Source organism: Plutella xylostella, chromosome 21, assembly GCF_932276165.1.
Source record: "Plutella xylostella chromosome 21, ilPluXylo3.1, whole genome shotgun sequence".
Lineage (NCBI taxonomy): Eukaryota > Metazoa > Arthropoda > Insecta > Lepidoptera > Plutellidae > Plutella > Plutella xylostella.
The window spans coordinates 7,296,977-7,323,801 of NC_064001.1; the positions used below are offsets into that span (position 1 = coordinate 7,296,977).

At 38.1% G+C, this 26,825-nt stretch overlaps 5 protein-coding genes across 6 annotated transcripts in view; 2 read left to right on the forward strand and 3 right to left on the reverse strand.

The window, feature by feature from the left end:
- LOC105398411 (SKI family transcriptional corepressor 2) overlaps window positions 1–10,575 on the forward strand; it is a 28,200-nt gene extending 17,625 nt beyond the window's left edge. The window contains exons 8-9 of the mRNA XM_048628439.1: window positions 6,877–7,021; window positions 10,398–10,575. Coding sequence (XP_048484396.1) covers window positions 6,877–7,021; window positions 10,398–10,468 — 216 coding nt within the window. The 3' untranslated portion in view covers window positions 10,469–10,575. The remainder of the gene's footprint in view (window positions 1–6,876; window positions 7,022–10,397) is intronic.
- A 1,031-nt stretch (window positions 10,576–11,606) lies between these two features.
- On the reverse strand, window positions 11,607–14,215 carry LOC105398392 (60S ribosomal protein L17). The gene is made up of 4 exons (XM_011570477.3): window positions 14,091–14,215; window positions 13,803–13,888; window positions 13,414–13,686; window positions 11,607–11,849 (listed from the first exon to the last, which is right to left on the reverse strand). Exons 2-4 carry the CDS (start codon window positions 13,881–13,883, stop codon window positions 11,640–11,642), a joined length of 564 nt encoding a protein of 187 aa, XP_011568779.1. The 5' UTR covers window positions 13,884–13,888; window positions 14,091–14,215; the 3' UTR covers window positions 11,607–11,639.
- A 602-nt stretch (window positions 14,216–14,817) lies between these two features.
- Window positions 14,818–20,534, reverse strand: LOC105389515 (FAM172 family protein homolog CG10038). The gene is made up of 5 exons (XM_011560640.3): window positions 20,239–20,534; window positions 19,858–20,152; window positions 15,245–15,596; window positions 15,001–15,085; window positions 14,818–14,912 (listed from the first exon to the last, which is right to left on the reverse strand). Exons 1-5 carry the CDS (start codon window positions 20,384–20,386, stop codon window positions 14,818–14,820), a joined length of 975 nt encoding a protein of 324 aa, XP_011558942.3. The 5' UTR covers window positions 20,387–20,534.
- A 249-nt stretch (window positions 20,535–20,783) lies between these two features.
- LOC105398390 (omega-amidase NIT2) lies at window positions 20,784–23,550 on the forward strand. Of its 2 annotated transcripts, none has more exons than XM_038115750.2 (6): window positions 20,784–20,878; window positions 21,374–21,520; window positions 21,725–21,909; window positions 22,313–22,481; window positions 22,822–23,055; window positions 23,425–23,550. In XM_038115750.2, exons 1-6 carry the CDS (start codon window positions 20,794–20,796, stop codon window positions 23,508–23,510), a joined length of 906 nt encoding a protein of 301 aa, XP_037971678.2. In that variant the 5' UTR covers window positions 20,784–20,793; the 3' UTR covers window positions 23,511–23,550. The 2 variants fall into 2 exon arrangements, with proteins under 2 accessions (XP_037971678.2, XP_037971677.2); XM_038115749.2 differs by having other exon boundaries at window positions 20,807–21,009.
- A 178-nt stretch (window positions 23,551–23,728) lies between these two features.
- Window positions 23,729–26,228, reverse strand: LOC105398389 (D-amino-acid oxidase). The gene is made up of 8 exons (XM_011570473.3): window positions 26,123–26,228; window positions 25,934–26,037; window positions 25,410–25,625; window positions 24,991–25,216; window positions 24,778–24,842; window positions 24,524–24,641; window positions 24,229–24,337; window positions 23,729–23,932 (listed from the first exon to the last, which is right to left on the reverse strand). The coding sequence occupies exons 1-8, from the start codon at window positions 26,204–26,206 to the stop codon at window positions 23,829–23,831; spliced, it is 1,026 nt and encodes a 341-aa protein (XP_011568775.3). The 5' UTR covers window positions 26,207–26,228; the 3' UTR covers window positions 23,729–23,828.
- Between the last annotated feature and the right edge of the window lie 597 nt (window positions 26,229–26,825).

The window sequence follows — 26,825 nt, forward strand, 5'->3', positions numbered from 1 at the left end:
TGTTACACCGATCTTACTGAAGAGCAACTTAACAAACTTGAGCGCCTCCAAAATGTTTGCATACGGTTCATATTTGGCTTACGCAAATATGACCATGTTTCTGAGTTTCGCACTAAGCTCAAGTGGCTCCCCATTCGCCTCCGCCGGAATACCCACATTCTTTCTCTCTTGTATTCAATACTGTTTAACCCATCATACCCGGCTTATCTTAAAGAGCGCTTTCAGTTCCGGTACGAATCACACAACCGCACACTGCGCTCTGCTCACAACTTACGCCTAAATATTCCTCCCCATTCTACAAAATTTTATAGTAATTCGTTTACTATACAGGCGATCACTTTATGGAATGATCTCCCATTAGACATCCGTAAAGCACCATCATTGGCTTCATTTAAAAGAATGTTGAAGGAACACTATCTTAGTATTTAACTGCATATGTTGTCTTGTTTTTGGAGCTCTTATTATATTATTTCAGACTTACGTATATATATCCTATTAAATCTGATTATTATATTTATGTAGGTCTATGTAGTCTATTATAAAATATATATCCTTATTTTAGGTATATAAGTATAATTACATGTAAGTTTATAGAATTAGTTTGTAGGGACTTATAATATAATAACTAAATCATTATTTTAATTTTTCCTTTACATTTCTTTAGTACACTTGACCCCTCTTTAAACAAAATATCCTTCCACCCTAAGGTTGTCTTGAAAAAATCGCTTTAAGCGATAAGACCGCCATTTTTGTACATATTTGTTAGTATTTAAGTTTTTGTAAGTTTCTTTTATGTGTACAAATAAAGAATATTCTATCTATCTATCTATCTAACAGAAGCATCATTAGGTATGTACTTAATCCTGTCAAAGCAATATATTGAATACTAATTCGTTATAAACAAATTATTACGTGCGGTATCATTCTCTTACTCATGCAAAGTACGAGGAAGCATTAAACTAATGGACCGAAAAGTTTAATAATCCGCAAAGTCTAGATTAATCTGTAATCGGTCAAAGGGCTGGCAGGCTAGGCATCGTATTGTAGACTAGATCTTAATCGGCTTAGCCCAGGCGCCGCGGGCTGCTACTCGGCCTGAATGAGGCATTGTTCGGCACAACCCTACCTGCTAGGGTTGTTACTTATTGGTTCTGTTTTCATAATTATAAATACGCTGATGAGCAATGAAAAGATCCACCGGTCATTGACGTTATATATTATGTCTGATCTGAGCATTGAAATATTTATTACATGGCATGGCCCTGGTTTCGGGAAGTAGACTGAGAAAAGTGGGTGCAGCAATGCACCTCTGCCTACCCCGCAAGGGAGTACATTAGTACAAGGCGTGAGTGCGTGTTTTTTTTTTTTTTTTTGATAAAAGTCCAGCCCGTATAGAAAAAGCTAGTGGATACCTTTACGTAGGTACTCCAGCAGTAACAAACAATTTTTAATTAAACGAACATAATAAAAGGTTCCTATATTATCTTATAAAAATATCTACCAGGCAATTTTTGGGTGGAGGAGATAATTATAATTATGTTATATTATTAATATACCCTAGGTAAGTTTATTCAGTATGGGTCATACTTAAATAAATGAACCTGTCAACCATTTAAAACAACATAAAAACTAAACGAGCCGATGCTACCCCTTGTTTACATAACTTGAACTAAAGCACTTAATTCGATGGTGAATAAAAGGCAAACAAATATTGACAACCCTACGGCGGCACAGTGGGGGGCGCGCTCACAAATATTTGTGCTCAAAGTGACAGGGTTGCCGCGATCGACAACCGATTTGAGCTCTATGCCAAATTAATACCGGCTACCTGATACCTTTAATAAGTATTACCTATGTTATTTTGTATCAGTAAGTACACTTCGTACCGATCATTCTTTAATGGTAATTACCTAATTAATCTTTTACTTACTTGTGATAGGCTATAGGCGTGAACAATTGAACACCGTCGAAAACCGAAAACCCCATTTAAAAACGAAATTAATGTAATTACATATAACCCACTAGCTGTTCTCGCGCGCTTCGCTTCGCCTTAAAAAGTTTTCCCGTGGGAATTCCGGGATAAAAAGTAGCATATGTTCTTTCCCAGGGTATAGACCGTATGTATACCAAATTTCATTCTAATCCGTTCAGTAGTTTTCGCATTTATAATATTAGTTAGGATGCATGCAACTGGTCGTGCGACCATGTGAGACTTTGTAGTGTTCTAACAGCCGATTTTCCGATAGTACTTTTTCCAGATGGATCATTAGGCATGTTTTTAACCCTTAACCTCCTTCTTCCTTGAAGAAAATTTAATCATTATAATTAAGACACTGATAACGATGCCATGTAAGCACTTTTGCTACCACATTACTACATTTACAAACAAAATCTGTACAAATGAATCATAAAAGTAAATTCCCTGTGTACTCATCGGTCGTTACAAGAAAGTAGAAAAACCCGAGACGATCATTCAACAAAACATAAGTTCTGTACGTGAGTACAACTGACTTGGCGAATGCTATGAAATGAGAGATTTTATAAGCGTTTAGGTTCAAAAGCGTTTCTGTTTCGAAAAATGAGTTTAGTTAGAAATACTAAGTTAATCAGTGTCGATTAATTGCAAAGTCACTCACCTTATGTAAATGTATTTACCTCTTATGTAAATTAAAAGAATATTTTATGAGATTTATTCTAATAAATTATTACCAACTAAGACGTACGTATTCTGCGTTATTATTTATTTTAATAAATTATCCAACCCTTATACTGCAGGTCTCTCTCAGGCTATCTCCACTTTCTTGCCTACTCGCAGGCCGACTTAGTTCGCAGTGATTTATACCAACATCAGCGCCACAATTGAATCGTCTCGCAATCCCCGCTAAAGTATCTATTAACTACGTGCCCCGTGTTCCAAAAGGGCGTCCCACAAGGGCCCTGGAGCCCTGGGGGTCACTCTATATGATGAAAAACTAAGTTTCGGAGTGCTGCTGCGCGAGCCACGACTCTATCTCGTTTTATTAAACGTGCCGATTGAACGAAAGCTCCCGTTCGTTCGTTTTTCGTCAGTATAGAGTAACCCCCCCCTAGCGGTGTTCACGCGGTGTCATTTTTATTGCACGTGGAGCGCGGGGCGCCGGCACTATTTGTCTTGCTGATTGGCCGAGATAAACATGAGAGTGTTGCGTAGAGACAACTTGTAGCTAATGCGATTTAATAGATGGATGGCAGGTATTCTACTTACCTACGTGCTCACTTATCCCATCTAGCCATTTTTTGTAGGTAAGCACTTAAGTAATACAACAACTAATTCAAATCGACAAGTGAAACCGAAATCAAAATCCATCCCCCACCGACCGCCATAAAATTAATTTACAAAAATTGAGCGTCACGCTGTCGTCAGAGGACAGTATTAATAAAGAATCAGGTTGTCCCGTTGTGTGTGAAGCGTGTAATTAACTGCAGTCGCAGGCGGGTCCCGTGGGACGCCCGGGACGCGAACAGTCCCGTGGGACGCCCCCGCCCGCAGTCTGTGAGCTCTGACTAGATCGCGTTGGACTTAATTATTGCAGTTTCAATTTGTATTGTTTGGTTGGCCGGATTGAGATCCTGTCTTGCTGTTATAATTTATGTAGAAGCGAAGTACTTGCTACTATAACTTACCTTTGTACTTAATATTATTACAAGAGTTTTTATGAAACATGTTTCAGAAGTACCTAATTAATTTTATTTAAAACAAATTAAAGGACTTCATCTTAAACTGATCTTAGATTTTTAAATTCATTAGATTTTATATTCTGTTAGTAATGTCACACTTTTCAACAGTGTATAATACTCGCAACTATACATACGCCTATTAAATTATTCATTTCCGCCGTCCATTATTATGAAAACGTCCGTGTAAAAAGCAATTTCTCCGGTATAAACAAAACTGTTTTACCTCACCAATCGTTTATTTATAAGTACGACTTTTTATCTATCCACATTTAATTTACTTAGATAAGATCACTGTTTTGTTACCAACATCCAAACATTATCGAAAAGTAATTTGATTATTACTGAAGTATTGTCATTTGAATAGAAACTTCATGAATTGTATATGAGTAGAGCGGAACAATGGGTGTTAGAAAGAGAACAACGCGCACTCGACTGAACCACCCTCCATCCTCAATGTTAGACATTTGATTAACAAACAAAAAACTGAACTAAGAAAGATTGTTATTGAAAACAGATATTGAACATGGGGTTTCATTATAATTTTTCGTATTTTTTCCCATTTACCCGTGGGAATTCAGCGATGAAAAGCTCACCTAGGTCCAGCGTGTTAGCATCCTGCATTCAAAATGTAATGAAAATCCTTTCAGTACTTTTTTAATAACTTTCGCGTTTCATAATCGTATTGAATAAATCTACATAGAAACCAAGTAGGTACAAAAAATACCGCATATCCGTATTGTTGGTTTTTACAGCAAACCTAAGTAAATAAAGCTTTTATTTTCAGCATTGCAGTGGTATTGTGTAATGTTTAAAAAGCTATTCAGCTTTTCTGCTACTGCTATTCAGTTTAAAAAGATTCCCAGTCATGTGCCATATGTGCAGTGTGCATCCGAGACAAAGCTTTGCAAGCTGAACAAATGCCTTGCATTGTGAGCCACGGAGAAGTAGGCCACCCTTGACAATAGAGTATCACCTTACTATTACATAATATTTATTGAGAACGGTATGTCGTGTGTGGGTTGATAGTTTACGTAAAAGTTTCCGCTTTCTTGTAGATCCTTGAATGAATCACCTAGTATGGACGTGAACAGATTTTTTTGTCACAACTCAATAGCTGTGGGTAAAATTCATTAGGTACTTGACACGTTAATTTTTTTAATGAAAATAATAGAGAGAGATTAAGTACGAAATAGTTAATACTTATAAAATAAAACAATCATCAAGCTTTTTCCTAACTTTATTGCGATTGGGAACCTAGAACCGTCTTCGCTTAAACTTTTCATATAATGCTTCATTTTAAGTACAGATATAATAGGTATCTACCATTGCAGCGATTAAAAAGCGGAAAGTATGTTAATCGGGCAGTGGAGTGTATTATTGAATGCCGCCATGACGTGTGGCGGTGTCGGGATTACGTAACAATTATAGCGAGCGCCTGCATCATTGATGAGCTGTGGCGAGCGCCGCACGCAGATACCTTTGTTTTCTACATAATAACATATGACCAACTGGAAATTTACTTTTAAATTAAAATTATAAACTGCATATTTTAAATTGACTGAAAGCTGTTTTTTATATAAAGTATCACTGAAAAATCATCGTATGTGTGCTACGGCGCGACGTAGCGTTAATTCTGCTACGCCGTCGCTACGGTGCGCGGCGTAGCGGCTGTGTAGCACATACGAATGTGCTTTCAGCAAAACATTCTTTTCATAATTAATTATCAATCTTTCAAATGATGAACATTTCACATTTTGAAAAACTGCAGCAGATAACACGAAAACTAATTATGACAAATAGATAGTTAAGTGTGCTTATCAATAAACAAAAAAGACTTCTTAAAAAAACTTTCGTTTAAATTCGATTTTAAAATGGTTATTAAACCCATAGAAATCGTGATCCGTGTTCAGTAATACAAGGGTTATTATTTAAGCGCCGGTCGAGCCATCGAGTGTCATTTGAGTAATTGTACTCACGCGAGGACGATCTGATAAACGAGTGGATTACAATCACATGAACCATAAAATAGGGACATTGTTATTTGTTTAAAAATATTTTACAATACAGCGTTAAATAGTTAAACGTAACATTAGCGTGTCGTGGAAAAAATATAGCAGCAGAGAAATTCTATACTATAGTTGTTAGGTATTATTACATTTCCAATTAGGTATTGTTACACTTAAGTACTTGTTACAATCCCTTTCAAAACAAGTATGTGCTTTGTACTACAGCGCAGATATAAGTAACTAAAATCTTACGTAGAAGTTAGCTGTCTTTCACCAAGATCTACTAAAGCGTTTTAAATGCAGACTAAGAACTATACATATGCCGCGTCGATCATTGATGAAAATCCACCCTATATTAAACTGACAGGGGTTCAAAATTACCGTTCCGGTGATTCCGAACAGTCGCACAATAAAACGAAGCACAAATGCCACCTCCCAAATGAGGTAAATAAAAAATAGCATTTCTAAATGCCACTCTGACCTTTGACTCACTCCCATTTTTATAGCGGGACTCGGGAGGAACCGCTCTTGCGCCCCAATTCTTTCAGTATGGTTTAATTTTACGTAACATATTTTATGGTGAATTGATGACCCCAATACTTAATAGTTTCATAAAGGTTCATGTATAGTCATTCATAAGTTAGGGATCAACCTAAATATAAAATGTAGGTATAAACCACAACTAAATTTTGGATCATCTAAAAGTATTTTAAGCATAATATGACCACAACCATAGAATAACGAGTACGAGTTTCAATGAATGAATACCTATAGGCGATGTGTGAAATTTACAAAGTACCTACAAAAGAAACATAATATGTAATATTATTAAGCTTACCGTACATGCTATTTAGCATTTAGGGCTGTTTCACACTGATTAGTGCGAGTGCGAGAAGTCTGCGAGTTGCAGATTCAAAAGCTTTGCAAATACAACAAGCCCAGCATTGTACGGTCAGCTTCATAAGTACCTATACTCTTTTGTTCCTTGCCAAACTAGCTACATAACAAACTGACAATGTTTTAATAGGCAGTTTGTTAGTTTGACAAGGTACAAAAGTATATAGCTACTTATGCAGCTGACTGTACGTCTACAAACACTCGCACTAAACAGTGTGTAAATCGGCCTTTAAAGCTAACCTTATCCCCTCCGCAGTCGTGCCCCTGGCCGTGCCGCACGGCCGCGGCGCGCAAAGAGTGCTGGGGCTCGCTGGTGCCCAAGCTGGAGCGCGAGGACGAGCCGCTGGAGCCCTGGCGCCTGCCCGACCTGCGCCCGCCAGCGCACTACCTGCATGACCCTGGTGAGTGACTGCTCTGAGATCTTGACTAATCCCAAAAGTCTGTTTTTTAATTTCAGATACTAAATTGAAAGATTCTGAACGGTTCATCAACAGTCGATTGTCCCGCGATTAAGCGACGTATCGTTCTATTAGCGAAACAATCGCCAGTAAAGTTGATGAATCGTTCAGAATCTATCAATTTAGTAGCTAAGATTCAATAATAGACTTTAGACACTATTCTATTCTATTATCTGCAGGGGTGTACCTAGGTAAGTACCTGCACTTGGCTCTTTCGAATGGAACCTTTGTGCACATCCTCAAGGTCTAAACTGCCTTCCAAAGCTTGAACCATTTCCCACCACGCTGGTCCACTGTGTTCACACATCTAGATGTGCTAAATCTAGAAATTATGCAGGTTCGCTCACAATGTTTTCTTCAACGTAAGATCAATGGTATACAATGTCACTGTGGTGTAAGGATTAGCCAGCCTAGGGTGCGCCGCATATACCTATGTTAGGTAGATACTTACAGTTGATAAGGCTATACGTAGTGAGCATATTTCATATCTGCTGTCCTTATAATATCATTATAAGGACAGCAGATTCATTAGCAACAGCTTACTTGGTATTTACATAATAGGTACTTACTTACACGATTTCGCAGAATACACTTTATTACGATTCTTTGAATATTTTCCTCAACATTCGTACGTAACGGTGGCGAAAGCCGTTTGTAGATCATTTAATTAAACAAGCTTACTTACTTGTGTAAGCCGGGCCTCTTCAGTTCGTCTCTAATTGCAGCTTCCTGTGAGGTGTAGCAATTATATGCGGATTAGATGTTAGATGCCGCCCGATCGATTGAGGCTACTCCTGTGTGCCCGTGGGTGTACATACCGTCTACATAATACCTACTACCAATGGGCTGTTGCTCTTGGTAACCTGTGAATGTAATTAATTTCCCTTTCATGTTTTATTTCGGTGCTCAGGTGTGGGTACTTTTTATGGGACGGAGCATTTACAACTGTTATTGCGAGACTGAATAGGTTCATCGGTTTAATCATAGACTTAGTATATACTAAGTCTATGGGTTTAATACTAAGTCAAACGATGACCTAATACACTCACGGGCAATGAAAAGGTTCCACTCTGAAAAGCAACTAATTATTCCTAAACGGAAAAGGCTAGCGAAACGACGCCTTCTGCAACATTGAAGTACATTTAACATAACAGAGCATCAGGATACTATCAACTAAAAACGGTAATATTTTGTTAAAAATTTAAATTAACATGTTTAAAAAAATTGGGGTTGTTTGGTATCAGCATTTTGTGAGTGGAACTTTTTCATTGCCCGTGATCGAGTGTATAATATCCTTGCATGGGCGTACCCAGGTAGGAGCAGGGGGGACGTGTTACTTACTGTGCGCAATATGAAGTGTTGGAAACAAAGTATCTTTTCTTTTTAGTCAGATATTTTGAATTAATATATATATTTTTTTTTTATTTATTTATTTGGTACACAAAACAGAATAAAATCATTACAAATTAAGAATATAAGCATTGAAGTACATAGATCTAGATTTCATTCCAAAGCATGCATACACATGATCATATTAATATAAGGAACATGCTACATAATTAATTTATCATAATATCTATCAAGTGTTCATAATTTCATTCAATAGGTACAAACAATTTTACATAATTTACAAACATATTTCAATAATTATAACGATACAATTTTTGTTATTTAAATTTAATTAAAAATTTAAATCGATATAAAATTTAAAAATGTAATAATACTGACAATTTTCTATACTATTCTATTAAATTAAAAGTAATTTTGAAAAATAAATAATCAAATTGAGAAAATTTAATTTATAATGGCGTGCTATTTTTAAAGATTTTGGTTAAGCATCCTTTGAATTTATACCTACGGCAGTCAAAAACATCTATGTCTGGAAATGATTGTATGGTTTCATTATAAACTCTACACATTCTCACTATTGGATTGTAATAGGAAGTGTTGTTAATGTACACCCTCAGGGTAAAAGGTAGGTATTTGCGACATCTATTGCGTGTATTGAAATTGATTAGGGATAACAAGTCGGGACAGTCTATCATGTTGTGTATGATTTTGTGTAAATGAATTAAGTCAGATTGTTTTCTGCGGACATCCAAACGCATAATGTTAAATTTATTTAACCTTTGGTCATAACTAGATAGGGTGCGTCCAAAATTACACCTGTACGACAATATCCTGAGAAATCTCCTTTGTACTCTCTCTATGCTATCGCTATGAACAACGTAAAACGTTTTATCTATAATGTTTCAATATAACCCATCATCTCGGAATAGGTATGAGCTGCCCCCCCTAGCTGAAATCCTGGGTACGCCCTTGTATCATAATTACCTAGTTGTCGTACATACACACAGCATATCGTCACCGTGGTGAAAGGATCAGCCAGTGAGAATATCCTTATAGCCATAGAGCGGTGGTAGCTCAGTCGGGTAAGCGCCCGCTTCTCACGCCAGAGATGCGGCTTCGAATCCCGGCGCCGAAATGTACCAATGAGTTCTTTGAATTTAAGTACAATATACCATCGCACTTACGGTGAAGGAAAACATCGTGAGGAAATCTACATATCTATGTAGATTTAGATTTAGCGCATCGAGATATGTGAACCCACCAACCAGCAGTGGACCAGCGTGGTGGGAAAATGCTCCAAGCTTAGGAAGGAAGTTAAGTCCTTGGGGATATGCACAAAGGTTCCATTCGAGAGAGCCAGTTGCAGGTACTAACATCCCCTCAGAGAATAGAATAGCCGTATATATTCCGACGTGATTCCGACTGCCCCATCATCATCATCATTGGCCACGACATCTTGATCAGATGATAGTTGCAGCGTCAATCCATTCGATGGAAAGAGGTTTGTGCGCATCTTTTTCTATGGCTGTAGAGTCCGATTGCAGCTCGACACCTTCTGCCACAGAGATCGCAAGTGTAGCGTGAGTCTGCAGACGGTTCTTGAACTGCACGAAGTCTTTTCTGCCTCAAGCCATCGAGCCAGGCTTCGTCGTGGTGAGCTACTCCATCACACAGAAGGCCTCGCCATTCCGCTCTTGCGATGGCTGCCGTTTCCCAGGTGTTCGGGTTAATGCCAAAGGATAACATGTCACGTTTGCAGGAATCCTTAAAACGGAGCATCGGGCGACCTACTGGTCTTTTGGCGTCTGCGATTTGGCCCAGCATCACCGCGCGAGGAAGTCTATCTGGGTCCATACGTAAAACATGACCCAGCCATCGCAACCTTCGTTGTTTCAGTGTAGCAGTGATACTGATAGTGTTACATAATTCTACGTATGTATTGTATGAAGCCTATGTCTTATATTTTCAGAGCGAGACAGCTGCGTGGCTTGCGTGGCGCCACTGCCGCTGGCCCCGCCCCCCGCGCCCGCGCCGCACTAGTGCAGCAGCGATCAGCAGTTGCAGCACTAAGATATAGCTTTCCAATAGTTGAGAATGTTTAATTATTTATTAGGTACTGTAACAGCTCAGCCGTTAGATAAATTCCACTCCACCTGTTCTTGGTTTCACTAGTTTAAAATAATAACAAGACTAAAAATTTAATTACAATAAGTACTTACCTTGTATGATGCTCCCTCTGTGCTTCACTATTTGGCACTGCTTACCCGTTTGTCACTGCCCAGCTCATAATAAATAAATAAATAATAAATATGTGTATCTCAAAAAGGGTTATTAACTCGAAATGCTGTAATATGAAATATCCTTGCACTTCATTGATTGTGAAGTGGTATGGTGATGAAGTCGCCATTGACGCTATATGATATAAGGACAGTAAATCGTCTTGGTTTTAATGTGTAAATAATTTTATCTTCTTCCTAACATACCATTAATGTAGATATAACTTAGAAATAAGGATAAAACATTTTAATTTAGAAACAATTAAGCAATCAGTCTAGTCAAGTATAAACCTAGTCATGTATACCATATCTTACACTCTGTATTTGGAAGATAGTAAGGTATTCTTGTATGTACAGTATTCGCATAATGTGCTACCTAATCAACTAAAATAGCGATGCTAAGCGCCTTCTTATAATCTTGTACAGCTTACCTAATGTTACTCGTTTCTGAAAGTATATTACTTAGCTATTTGTTTCTATAAAACACCATTATAATATGACTTAAATTAAATACATATCATAATGTTTACTATGCAAATGTAGATAAACTTTCAATAAGTAAGCTCCAATTCATTATAGAAATAATTGTTAGAGGCACAAAGTTATCATAAAATGGTTCTGAATAGAGAATTAATTCAATAAAATGTTTTTATTCCACCCTACGACCCGCATAATTATCAATGTAAATTTTCTACACCATGCATCACTTGGAATATCAAGAATCGCCTCTCTATCTGCCTTCACCTTTCAGGGTTATTCTAGCTTTAAAAAATCGAACAAACAAAAGGGCTGTCATGCAATTTATTGGTCTGTCTGCAACGAGATAATAGGTAAACTCAACAGCCCTCCGAAAGTTCGTTTTCTGTAACCCAGCGCCTTGGAATCTCAAGAAAACCGCGATATGCGTTTTAAAAGTCATTTATTAACCTTACGGCCTATTCCCTCATCATCTTCTCCTTCTGGCGGGCCAGCTTCTTTTTGCTGAGCTTCTTCTTAGCGGGGGCGGTGTCGGCGGGCGCGGCGCGGGACACGGCGTCCTCGCGCTCCGAGAGGCACACCTCGATGTGGCACGGAGACGACATGTAGGGGTTGATGCGACCGTGCGCACGGTATGTTCTTCTGCGCAGGCAGGGCGCGCGGTTCACCTGAGGAGGAGTGAATGGGAAGGGTTAGTTTGGTTGTTGATTGGTAAGGTACTGCTATATGAAAACGGGAAGTACCTATGAAATGGGGGATATGAGGACTTGAAATGGCTCTCAATCAAAACGGGAAATATTAAATAGGGGATATGTGCCCTCAAATAGCCCATACCCATTAAAATTTCATAAGTATTAAGTAGGAGACTAGGAGAGTAATTAATATGTCAATAATGTATCAATCAGAAAAACATGGGTCATTCTGAAAATATTCAACACTATTTTTGCTTTTTGCCTTTCGAAAACATTCTGTTCACATGAGCAGACTGTCAAGCAAAAAAGGCACACTTATAAAAATCACATCACACATACAAATAAAATTAATATTCTACAAATTTTATGGATTTTTCGATGCTGCATAAGATTTACCATAATGAGATTAATGAGTGAGAGGCAATGTACTACAAATGCACAGAATGAAGAAAGATTTTTGGAATTCTGATATTATGGTGAAAAGGTATGGTAAATTTGATTTATTATTTACTAAATTTATTGAAATACCAATACCTTACAGTGTGTAGCCGCTTTTAAGACAACCTAAATGCTAAAGCAAGCTGAAGAAGTGTTCCTTTGTTTACACTACACCACAAATATTTTGAGATCAAAATCATTCTAAAGTTGTAAGCAGACTAACAAACATCAATTTATTTTTATTTTTATAGATATTTGATTGATCTAATTTACACAAAAAGTAAAATTAGGAATATTTTATGATTTTAGGTATCTTTTATGGAGGTACAAGGGAACAATATAGAAATCGAACAAATCTTGTTGCATTAACCATACTAATTCTAATTTCATTTCTAACAAATGTTTGTTTGTCTTTCTATTTAGTCATCATGGGGTCACCCCAGTGAGGAAGGCTCAAATTGTGTCATAAACTTTTAGTCTTCATCGGGTCACCCCAGTGAGGAAGGCTCAAATTGTGTCATTAACTTCGCCAACAACTTTTAATTTAAAGCATAACTCACCGGAAAAGTTAGCAAAAATAAAATCATTATGAATTTATACTTTGATAGTTGATAATAAAATGATGAGATAATTTAATGAAAATGTAACTTTTAAATGATGGATTCAGTGGTGAAATTATAATTCACTGACCACTGGCTTATGGCATCACACACAAGACAAAATAAGAATTTCCTAGGATGTGACAGTTTAACCATGAAATTGAATGGTAAAATTTTACCCTCAAATATCTAGAAAATCTTCTTTTTTCTCTCAATGAGTAAGAGCTCTTCACAACTGTCTTAGCACACATAGTAAAAGATACATGTATGGTGCAGTCAAGGGAACACTCTTGTTGAACTCTCTTAAGCATTTAGCTTCATTTATATGAAAACTGGTAAAATTATAATTGGGACCTAAGGCTTATCCCTAATAATGACTTGTGCAGTACATAGGGAAAGATAGTCAGACAGTTTGTAAGTATGATTAAGTCATTCACAGCCCTCAAAAGCCAGATAATGCCATGTAAACAATGTAATTAATCCAAAACATAAAAGAAACATACCTGAATGTGATCAATGACGAGCCTGTCAACATCAAGACCTTTGTAGTCAGCGTTGGACTCAGCGTTCCTCAACAACTGGAGCAGGAACTCGGCTGACTTCTTGGGCCAGCGTCCCTGTGTGGTGCCGAACTGCTTGGCCTGCGCGCAACGACCAACTCCACCGTTGAAGCGGCGGAAAGGAATGCACTCCTTCTGTTCAGTCACATTCTTCAGGTACCTCACGGCACGGCGGAGGGGCAGCTTCTTGATAGCCATAGCGGTCTCATATGTGTTCTGCAAGTAAGAGACGGCAGATTTAAGCACTGAGAACTAGGTTTCAAAGATTTACAGAGCAAGTAAATAGTGCATGTGGGAATAGTGTTGGCTGAACCAAAACAAACTGTTATTACCTTGAAGTGAACACGGAGGTTTGAGCCACGCGCCTTGCATGACTTCGCTGCGTTATCCGGTTCCCGAGAGTAACGACCCATCTTAGCTGAAACACAGTTACTTTCATGTAATAAACGTAAAACACCAACTTAGGTTAACCACTTTTGAAACACAATTTATCACTGTTGTTGCAAAATATGAGTATAGATCGCTAGTTAAAGACATTCTTGATAACACTGAGGGCGGATTTAATTTAAAACACAGGATTTTCTCTGATTAAAATAGATATTATAAATCACGAAACCAACCTCCCTAGAAATATTTTGCAGGAAAAGGGCAAAGACAAGATAAACTTCAATGACATTGACGTTTGTCAAAAGTGTTGCCATATGAAAAAATATTGTATGCGGTACTGTCTATTTTACTGTCATAGGCACTGTACTAACCTGAGACCATTATTGTCCTGAGGTGTTACTAACCAATCACCACAAAAATTTAATAATCATTCATCACACTTTGGTCCTTGTGTCTTTTCAGTAGGTACCCTAAAGAATATTCTATCCAACTCCTATTCTACCGCATTCTATAACCGCTGAGGAAAAGGAAGCGTATGCTGTTGATGCTGAAGGGAGGATAGCTCGCGGTCGCGGTTGGAGGGTAGACTCCAATTCAACCATGAGTGTCCATGCCATGACTATCAACCAACTCCTCTTAGATCATACATCTAGATTTTATTGAAGGAACTTACATTACAAGTAGACGCCATCGGAACATAACGTCTATTCGGCGGCGAGAGAAGCATAAATTCACTGTAGTATTTTCATTGAGGCTGGTTTAATTAAGAGCGTTATGGAGGCTGATGGTTCAATAAATGGTCTAGGGCCTAGGTTTTATATACCCGACACGCTGATAGCACTGACATGACAATCCGAATCATTGTGACCCCAGGCAAAAGTTTATATGAAAAAAGCACACTGTAGTGTTGTAAAATTTAAGTTTTATTTAAAGGAATAAAAACGCTTGATGAGGGTTTTGTTAAGTTGCCATCCCCTGATTTGTTAGTTTTTCATCAATAAATTTGAACACCGATTCTATACATGCATGGGATGTCATCTCATGCTTTGGGTGACCTGAAATTAAAATAATACAGGTATTAAGATAAGGAACTAGTAGAAAAAGGATACCTAGAGTTTCAAATTTTCAGAATAGCTATAATACCTGCTGAAACTCTGACAATATCATGTTGTGATGTCTTCATTGGAGTGTCTAAAGGCTCTCCACTTGCGACCCAATTTTTTGCTATCTGTAAAGTAAGTTATATGCGATTAGAGGTCATTTGAATACATCATAATATCTACTTATATACAGGTATACTCAAACACTCATACATACTCAAAGATACTGTACTGTATACAGTTGAACAGCTATTACTTTACAGAGATAATACTAAATAAAGACATACCTGTTTCAGATGTTTCGTAATTTTGAACTGAGAGAATCCATGCACCGAGTCTGTGAAGGCTATAGCTTTAACTCTCTTCTCAAAGTCTTTAATTTTATCAGCCAACGCAAGTGTCACCACACCTCCGTAGCTGTGTGCTACAATGGCCACTGAAGATGCACTGCAACTGGCTATGTATGTCTTCCACACATAAATAGCATGTTCTTCAGGATTACTGCTGTGAGGTATCTTGTCTCCTTCACTTGTGTAGTTGTCATTAGTGTTCAGGATGATGACTCCATAGTCTTTAGCTATTGCTTTTCTAATGTATGGTATCTGTGTGCCTGAATTTAAGCTGTCGTTTATTATTAGGCTGGAACAGAAAAGGATCATACTTTACAAGGAATTTGGTGGTTTGAGGACAATATGTACATGCTGTGGATGCTGTTACCTATAACTTAGTAAAGGTTAAAATTATAATAAGTACAGTAAACAATTAAATTTAGTATAACTCTGAGAAAGTCAAAGCTACTGGTGAATACCCAAAAGATGCCGCAGGCAAACTGCTGAAAAGCTCGGGATCAGCCAAAATTAATCTCGATCCCCAGAATCAAAATAGTGAGGATGAAAATGACTGGCAAACAATCCCAATACTCCGTCAACATCAAAATAGGTACAAAAGGAAGAGACTAAGTACACCGTCACCAGAAAAACAGGATCTGCGATCTTACAATAGATACTCTGCACTCAATGTTGATGATGCTCCTCAAGTTGAAGTTACGTCGAAAACGCTGAAGCCGCCACCAATTATGCTATATGGCATTAAAAATGTAACAAAACTGAAAGAAACCATTGAAGTAGTATTAGATAAAACGCAATACTCATTCAAGATTGTCACCAAAAATCAAATGAGAGTTTCTACTGAAAATATGGAGGCATACAAAAAGATAATGGCAGTGGTTCGTGAAAAACAACTCATTGGTCACACCTTTGTGCCAAAAAGTGAGAGACCGTGTAGGATTGTCATAAAAAATCTACACCATTCAACACCTATTCAAGCCATAAAAGACGTCATAGAGGAAACCGGAAACACTGTTAAAGGGGAAATAATAAATGCACGTCATGGATCCACTAAGACACCACTGTCAACATGGTTTGTTAACCTAGAACCTGGGCCCAATAATAGTGAAGTAAAAAATATTAAATACATCTATCACACGAGTGTCAAAATAGAAGATCCAATACGGAAAAACACAATCCCCCAATGCAAGAGATGCCAACAATATGGTCACACCAAGAACTACTGTATGCGACCATACAGGTGTGTTAAGTGTGCTGAAAGCCACAACACAGCAGACTGCCCTAAAAAGGACAGACAAGAACCAGCCAAGTGCGCCCTGTGCCTAGAAGATCATGCTGCCAACTACAGAGGATGCAGAGTTTTCAAAGAAATTGAGAAGAGGAAATTTGGCTCTAGACCAAACAACAAACCAGCCAAGCCAAACCAACAAGAAAGTAAGAACCCCAAGGAACCAAAATCAGGCACCGACGAATACACACCAAATCTGGGAAACAAAACGTATGCCCAAGCCACAGCGGGAGTGACAGGTAGCCTTGAAACAATACTTTCAGAACAAACAAAGAAACTAGATCGCCTTATTGATCACATGAGTACCTTAATGGGTCTCTTGACAACCATCGTGAACAAGTTAGTCAAATAATATGGCCCTACGAGTTGCAACTTGGAATGTGAACGGACTGATTGGTAAAAAACAAGAAGTTAAAATATTATTGAATATTCAAAAACTTGATATACTTCTTATATCTGAAGCTCACCTAACAGAAAAAACATCTTTTAATTTGGAGGGGTATAGTACCTATGCTACGTACCACCCTGATAACACCTCTCATGCAGGCACTGCAATTATTATAAAAAATACCATCCAGCACCAATTACTTCCAGAGTATAGATCAACAAAAATTCAGGCAACTTCAATATTGATACATGATAAACAAAGTCCAATCACAATAACATCCATCTACTGCTCGCCAAAACAAAAGAGAAACCCGGAGACTACAGAAGAGGATTTCAATAGATTCTTCGAGTCACTTGGTCATAGATTTATTGTCGGGGGGGACTGGAATGCAAAGAATCTACAATGGGGATCACGCCTCACCACAACACGAGGACGCAACTTAAAAAGGAGCATGGACTACCACAAGCTTAATGCCCTGACAACTTGTGAACCAACATACTGGCCCACTGACCCACAAAAACTCCCAGATCTGTTGGACTTCTTCATCTACAAAGGCGTGCAGACTCACTTTCTGTCAGTAGAAAGCTGCCATGACTCATCCTCGGATCATACACCAGTCATAGCGACTCTGAGCTATACCATTATTGAACGTCCCGTCAATCCGTACCTGTGCAACAATCACACAGATTGGGAAAACTTCAGGAGACATCTTAATGATAACTTAAATCTCAAACTTTCACTGAAAAGTGAAGATGATATAGATACTGCCACCGAACATATCATAACATCCATTCAAAGAGCAGCATGGGCAAGTACTCCATCCCAGAAGGAATCATCTAATAATAAAGCACACTCCAATCTCCCGTTTATTGTAAAGCAGAAAGTTTTAGAAAAACGTAGACTTCGACGCATTTGGCAGAATAGCCGGCATCCAGCAGATAAACGGGAATACAACAAGTCAGCTGCAAGCCTCAAAAGGTTTCTTGTGGAAATAGAAAATGAAACATTGCAACAGCGCTTAGAAAACTTGACAGCCAAAACTCCAGCAAAAATTGAAAACTCCCTGTGGCAAACTGTCAAATCACGAAACAAACCACAACTGGCTCAACATCCCCTAAAAACAGATCGTGGCACATGGGCAAAAACGGACCCCGAAAGAGCTGAAGCCTATGGCTTATTCCTAAGTGATGTGTTCCAACCGAACAGCAGCATGGGAACAGAGACATTAGATGAAGAAGTTAGAAAGTTTCTTGAATCTGACCTACAACTCAGTCTGCCCTTACAACACTGCACACCGACAGAGGTCCGGAATACCATAAAACTACTGGAACTAAAAAAGGCACCAGGATTTGATCTTATAACAGCAGAGATACTGAAACAACTTCCTAAAAAGGCAATAGTATTCATAACCACACTGTTCAATGCTATATTGAGAATGTCATACTTTCCTCGTGTATGGAAAGTTACCCAGATAAAAATGGTACCTAAGCCTGGGAAGCCTCCGCACCTGACTTCCTCGTACCGGCCAATCAGCTTACTACCAGTGCTATCGAAAGTACTAGAAAAAATTATCAGTGCTCGATTAAATCAAAGCCTTAAAGACGCCAGTACTATCCCTGACCACCAGTTTGGGTTTAGAAAAAACCATGCCACTGTTGAACAAGTACACAGGGTCTGCGAACACATTAGGGAAGCTCTGGAATGTAAGAAGTACTGCTCAGAAGTATTTTTGGATGTTCAACAAGCCTTTGACAAGGTTTGGCATAATGGCCTGCTCTATAAGTTGAAAAAGTCACTGCCCCACAACTTGTACCTACTACTAAAGTCATACTTAGAACATCGCATATTTTATGTCAAGATTAATGACTCAGTCTCAGAGTTCTACGAGATCAATGCAGGAGTTCCTCAAGGCTCAGTGCTGGGACCGTCGCTGTACCTACTGTATACTGCTGATGTGCCTGAATCAGACAATGTTATGACCGCTACCTTTGCAGACGATACCGCTGTTCTTGCTTCGGATGAAAATAACTATTTGGCATCTGAAATGTTACAGAGCCATTTAGATAAAGTTAATGGATGGATGAAAGATTGGCGAATAAAGGCTAGCGCAACTAAGTCGAATCATGTCACATTTACCTTGAGGAAACAAGACTGCCCTCCAGTGAAACTTGGAAATGAAGTGCTCCCCCATCAATCTACTGTAAAGTACCTGGGCTTCCACTTAGACAGGAAACAAACTTGGAAATGCCATATTCAGAAGAAAAGAGACGAGCTAAATCAGAGATACCGATCACTGGAGTGGCTTATGGGTAGGAAATCCAGACTATCACTTGAAAATAAATTGTTGATTTACAAAACAGTCCTGAAACCCGTGTGGACCTACGGTATTCAACTGTGGGGAACAGCAAGCCAAACAAATATTAAAATCCTACAAAGATTTCAAAACGGAGTACTCAAAGCCATAGTAAATGCACCCTGGTTCACCAGAATGGATGAGGTGCATGAATATTTGAAAATGCCTACCGTGAGAGAGGAGGTTGCAAAACTTACAAGAACCTACCGAGACAGGATTGTAAATCACCCAAACAAACTGGCCACTGACCTTACCAGTAATGTACCCACCAGAAGACTAAAAAGAAAAAATATCTGGGATAACATAGACCTATAACACATTAAGAAGGCAACCTGACAATGGGAGGGTATGCCTGCAAAGCCAAATAAACAATTAAATAAACTGCTTATGGTTATATTAAACCGATTGCAAGTTGGCAAACAAAATATGAAAAAAAAAAAAAAAAAAAAAAAATTTAGTATAAATACTGATTGCATGTGAGCAAAATAAAATAAAAACTATAGGAAAGATAAACTACCACTTACGATCTTGCCCACTGGCCAGCTCTGACTACTCCAGAACCATGGATTAGCACCAACAATTTATCTTTCTTGTCATAATCTCTGGAAGCGTACACAAAAGTTCTTGCCTTACTATCTGTAGGTACGGGCAACTTGACAAGGTTCTCATTTTCTTCAAGAAGCTTGTACACATACTCCGTTATCACTTCCCCCAGTTCTTCATAATTCTTCTGACATTCTTGGTGGTTCTCACTTATGTTAAACTGGAATGGAGTGTCGCCAGGTTCACCATTTGCTTCCAACTTTCTTAATTGGCCGCCTTTAAAATATCAAGAGTTGTTAAGAACTAAGTTTTTAATATATATTTGTAAACAAACACTAGATACTTCCATTAAGTTACATTACCTGTGTTGAAGGCATATCCCATGTCACTGATACTCTTCGTTGAAGTCATTACTCTGCTGTGCTGCCTCCTGCAGAAGTTTGTGAATGAAAATTGCGAATTTAAAGATTCGAAGTTAAACTTAAATATTAATGTACGGAAACGTTTCATTTGCCCGATACAAAATTACATGGATAATGTTTTGCCCTATGCAATTTATTACTTATCACTAGTTATAAAGCTATATGTAGCTAATATTATAATTAAATGCAATTTATTATACACAAGTTCACTACAGAAAATTAATTCACAACAAGATAAAAACGGTGTAAAAAAAAACAAAAGTCAAAACAAAAACCACACAGGACAAAAATGTATGATATACCTATATACATCTTCAAAATAATAACGGCCTTTCAATCTATCTACAAAATATGTATTGTATCGCTGTCGCTGACTGCAGTGGCTTGCTTTACTACTTACTTCCACTTCGCTCATGTAAGTTCGATCAACGAGAGTATTTTATATGTATTTTGGTCTGGGATAGTTTGACTTTGACAAGTTTGACATATCCTGTCATGTTTGTTATGATTTTGTTTTGCCAAATCACAGCCCGGTGTGAAGAGGATTTTGTTTTTGTCGCAATATTAATCATGCTTAGAGGTAAAATACAATTTTAATTTAGGGTACGTGTAATTGGTTTGTGGTCTTCGAATATATTTACATAATTAGAATGGCTGAAACTGATGCGGTGCACCCACGGTTTTTAATAAAACCCTTACCTAAAATTGGCGGTATAGTATATTTTATAAATAAAGTATCGTATTTGGCACAGGCAAGTCTAGAATTAAAGCAATAACTGACTTAAAACCACCCAAAGGCAATATAATTTAAAAAATATTTGACCTATACAGGTTAAGACTTAAGAGGTACCACTTCCAAATCTTAATATCATTACAATTGTATTTGTATGATTATTACATTGTAAAATTGTATTCATTATGGTCCGAAACAATACAAGTGATAACCATAACCACACTGTGTAAACAAGCCTTATCATTCACCCACAAGTCACAACCCTTATCTCTGACACTGATACCTATGTTCACACACAACTCAATATTTTCAGCAATATGAATGAATGAACTTTAATTTCAGCTCTGAGGATTGCACTGGTGCAGCTAGCTGTGGGTTCAGATAAGAAGAAGAACATTGCGGAAGCCGTGAAGCAGATCCACGCAGCCAAGCAGCAGGGTGCCCAGCTCGTGGCCCTGCCCGAGTGCTTCAACTCTCCATATGGCACAAGTATGTTACATGTAGCCCAGTAACTGATGATATCTGTATTTAGAAGACTAAGGGAAATACTCATATACACTTCCAGTAATCAAATTATAATATGCCACTTAAAAATAAGAATTTGTACTTACATACATGATACTTAGGTAACATACATATCTAAATCTTATCAAGATGTACAACTCACTCCTCACATTGATAATTTTTCGACAGAGTACTTCAATGACTATGCAGAGGAGGTCCCCGGTGGTGAGACAAGCCTGGCACTCTCACGGGCTGCAGCGGAGGCGGGTGTGTGTGTAGTGGGAGGCACCCTGCCTGAGAGATGTGGGGACCGCCTGTATAACACATGCACTGTGTGGGATGGCTGTGGAAAACTACTTGCTCAGCATAGAAAGGTCTGGCTCAGAAATGTATACAGCAGAACTTATACAAGAAAATGTGCACAAATCCCTTCATAACTTCTTAGCATGTTGGTAAAACGACCGAATGGCGTAGTAGTTAGTGACCCTGACTACTGAGCCGATGGTCCCGGGTTCGATTCCCGGCTGGGGCAGATATTTGTTTAAACACAGATATAAGTTGTATGTCATGAATAAAGCAAATTTAACCACAAACCAATACTTACTTACTACAAATTAAAGTTAGTAGTTGTTTATATCATAAGCAGAAATAATGTTAAAGTGTTGTTATTTTATGCCTTATCATTATTCTGAAAAGCTTGCATTCTTCTGACAGGGTATAAACAATAGTTATTAGATGTGGTGAAACCTGTAAAAGCATTATTTTGACACATTCCAGATGCACCTGTTCGACATCGACATTCCTGGGAAGATCACATTCAAGGAGTCGGAGGCCCTGTCTCCGGGGGACCAGTTCACCACATTCGACTATGAAGGTGTGAAGATCGGCATTGGCATTTGCTACGATCTGCGCTTCTCTGAGATGTCTCATGTGCTGGCTAGCAAAGGTGCTATACCTAATTTATTTGTTTTATGGAAACCATAGGGAAGAGGTTGAAACCTTAAATATTTGCACTATGACTGAAAAATGCATCTTCCTTAGAATAAATATACTTACTTGATTTTACCGTCTTACTGTCTTTGCAGAAGTAAGCTAAAGAATTGCATACTTATAACTTTATCATCTCATCTTACCATTCATCTCTGTGATGTTATAATTCTGGCAAGTTCCCAGCCATATTTTTTCTTGCAATAAATACTATATTTCTTGCTAAAACTGCAGATTAAAGAAGTCAAATTGCAATGAAAATGGAGATAAGAATTAATGACTTTTCTACTGCCCTACAGGTTGCTCCTTAATCATCTACCCGGCAGCGTTCAACATGACGACCGGGCCCAAGCACTGGGAGCTGCTAGCGAGGGCGCGCGCGAACGACCACCAGCTATACGTGGCCCTCGTGAGTCCGGCCAGAGATACTGAAGCTTCGTACGTAGCCTGGGGCCACAGTACGCTGGTTGACCCGTGGGGGGAAGTAGTGGGGAAGCTGGATGAGAATAGCGGGGTGCTGGTGTGTGATGTTGGTGAGTTGATGTTGTTTTGTTATTTAGTTGAATATGCTTATTGGGCTAGTTTGATGGTTATGTGGTTAAGGGCATTGATGAGCCAAGTAATTAAATTAATTCCATGGCGATCCCACAAGTGTAGCGTGGGACGGTTCTCTCACTGAAAGGAATAGAAAGACGAGGACCGATTTAAGGGTCCCACCTTGGGAGATGCTTATGTCCAGCAGTGGGCTGACGATGATTGATGAAACAATGCTTCTGCTTATGTGTATCAAGTACCCTTAACATTTAACTCACTGATTTCGACGATAATACAGCTTATGCTCATTGAATTCTAATTGCTCCTATAAATACATATCTAACACAAACATTTTTCTTTCTCAATAGATTTGAACAAAGTGGAAGAAGTGAGAAACCAAATACCGATACGGTCGCAAAGAAGAACTGACCTGTACGATACTATTACGAAGTAAGTTAACAAATCCCTGGATTTTATGGACTATTGGGTAAAGATCTATTGGGTAAAGATCTTAAGTGATTCCAAAGCCACTAATATCATAGTTGTCATAGTCGTACATAAGTACATAATATTAGTTAAGTTTTATAACTAATTACTCAAGAATTGCAGTAATATGTATAAGTAAGTAAGGAGGTAGCATAAAACAAACTGGGTCCATATTATTTAATAAGCATTTAATATTTTGCAATAATATATTACCTAATATGATGTGATAAATATATCTTTATACAAGCATGAAATGTATCTATTTTGTTAGAATTGTTTCTGTATATTAAAGTTTAGATATCACAGTGCTTTTTGCGTTTTTTAAGTTTTGCTCCAAAATCTTCACTACATCTGTAGCACAGCCCCAAAATAAGGTCAATCCACTGCCACCTAAAATAAGACACGAGATGAACGTTAGCATACCTCTAGCTAGCCCAGTCGTTACGATACATAAGTAGCGACCGATTTCGGCAACTGTTGTCCCCGACGGGATAGTCAGAGGTGAATCGCAATCTTACTATCCACTTTTTGCTGTACTTGTACTCAAGTGATAGGTTGCTAGCCGTATCGCCACTTTGTATTGAGTACAATGCAACTAGCCGGGCTCATAGTTTTAATTTTAGTAAACATCTGGTGTACTTTAAGTACATAGACTACATAGTGACAGCCGTAAAGTTTCATCTTACCGTGTCCATAGTTGTGAATATAAAGCTTTCCATTTCTGTGTTCAGCTTCCAATCTCACCGTGTCTCGGCCCGGCCGCAAACCGGCCCAGTTTTCCAATATTTTAGCATTCTGAAACAAATAAAAGTACGACCACATTATTGAGTGGCTCAGGCAGACAAGAATGAAGGTAGTTAAACCCGTACTTTTTTCATGGTTGTTGCCCTTAATTTAAACGTGGTTCAAAATAATATGGCATCTTCACAATAAACAGATAGAATTTAATGTAAGCAGGCCGAATAATCCAACAGTTCTTACCTTCAAAGCTGGTACAATTTTATAGCAGCCATTTTGTATGAAAGCTGTATCTTCATCATTTACTTTAGTACTGTAGTTATGTTCTTGATGAGTCCCACCCATAACGGTGCTTTTATAACTGGAATTTAAACAAATGAATTATTTAAATAATAGTTAATTTACATAATCATGCTAGTCAGTGGTCAGTGTTAAAAATACTTAGGTATTTGTAATTGTTATTTAGAGGAGAGAAGGTAAAAATATATTTAAATTACTTCGGCAAGATGTAGTGGTCACCGTCTGCATCAATGATGGCGTGATGGAGCCAAGGGGCGTCCACCTGAAATAGTCAATGAACTATAATTATATCCAGGACTACATCGGATTTCAATCATCATTACATACAATTACAACCAGTATACAATAGTTGCTGCTTCGAAATAGACCACTGAAGTAGTGTAATTTGGAATTCTGTAAATCTTACCCACCTTTAGAATCTGCCCTCGTATAGGAAACACTTTATCATCGGGCACGACAGTCCTAGCGTTTAATCCGGTGCAGTTGACGATGACGTCATAGGGATCCAACATGGCGTGGTCGAGTGACGTCACAGTGGCGCGGACCAATCGGCCGCCGGCCTTTAGGAACCTCTTGGTAAGGAATGGTAAGATTATCGGCGGCGGCACTATGAATGACGTGAATGTGTAGCCTTGCCTGAAACAGGGGAGGCACGTGTTAGATAAATTTATAAATATGTATTGTACACCAGAAATGCCAAAAGTATTTTTTTTACTTGTACCTCCTGTAGGTTGACTGGGAGAAAATGCTTTTAGCATTAAGTCCACCTTTTGTACACTTATATCTCGTGTGCAATAAAGTAGTAAATAAATAAAAGAATACTACTCACACATAATCGGAAGAATACAAGTCATTGAAATATTTCAACTGCTTAGGACTCAGAAGGTTGAATCCAAACACGTCTTTAGCCCAAAAGGGAGTCTCTTGGAAGTTGGGGTCTTTGCTGATGTTGTGTCGGAGCGAGTAGAACGGCAGCAGGCAAATATTGCAACCTCCTTCCAGCCATAGCTTGTGGTACAGTTTGTAGGTCTCACCGCCCCATGCACTGGGAAATAAAATTTATATTTAAAACCGCGACGAAGGTAGATTAGGTAAAGTCTTCCTCTTCTTTATCATTTAGGGCGAACAGTCAAGAAAACACTCCCATCTTTTACCAGTTCCAAAGTTAGCATTGTCGGACTCTACCTACGCCGTAGATACGTTAAACAACCGCAGCCATACTAACACACCTTTGGTCATATTCGGTCAATACTCAATACATAGGTATTTACGGCCTATCTGATCCTGAAGAGTAAATATTATGCACTGGAAACTAAGCTATTCTGAAGTAGGTATGTAACAATTAGCACTTACCTAAGCTTCTCAATTGGTGTGCTGCCACAGAGATACGGACACCACAGCCCTCCCGAGCCATCACCCGTCGTGTCGGGAGAGAACTCCTTAGAGAATATCACCACCTTTAAACATTTATTATACCGTAAATGTTTAGAGAAGACCTTAGCTTGTGTCCACTTTACAAAACAAACTGTAGTTTAGACTCACTTCGGCATCAGGAAAACTTTCTTTTATTTTCACGGCAGCACCTAAACCCATGCACCCTGCACCCAAAACAGCAATTTTCACCATTTTATAAGAATTTTAGAATATACTGTGGTAAATAGCAAGATCAGTAGATGTAGATGTAATTCTCACTTAACGTTTGACCAATGGGAAAGTTATTATGAAAAGGACTGCTACGAGTGAATAAATAAGATAACGTTGCTTGTAATGAAATTATACATTTGTTTATCGGTCTAAATGTTTATGTAGATATTTACCTAACTATGTACATATCGTATCTGCTTAGGTTAAAGGGTACCAAAAGATTGGAAAAGGATTGTACCAGGGTCAAGGGCTTCGCAGGGGCAAGAAGAGAGAATATATGGAATAATTTTTAATTTATTTGCATACCTATCAGTTCATTAAATAGTATCCTAGCATTCTTATTACATTAGAAAAAAAAAACAATTCTACTCGTTTACATCAAAACGTTATCGATTACACAAATAAAATTAAGTATCTCATTCCTTGTAATATTTAAAGTTACAGTCCATTTCATTTATAAAACAATATTAAAATATATCCTATTATTAATAATACTTCATAGAGAGGGGTATCTATTAGTGCTTTTAAAAGCTTTCGTACTTTTTTCCCAAACAAATTATGGCACTAACGTTACCTACACATTAATATTGTAATTTATTAA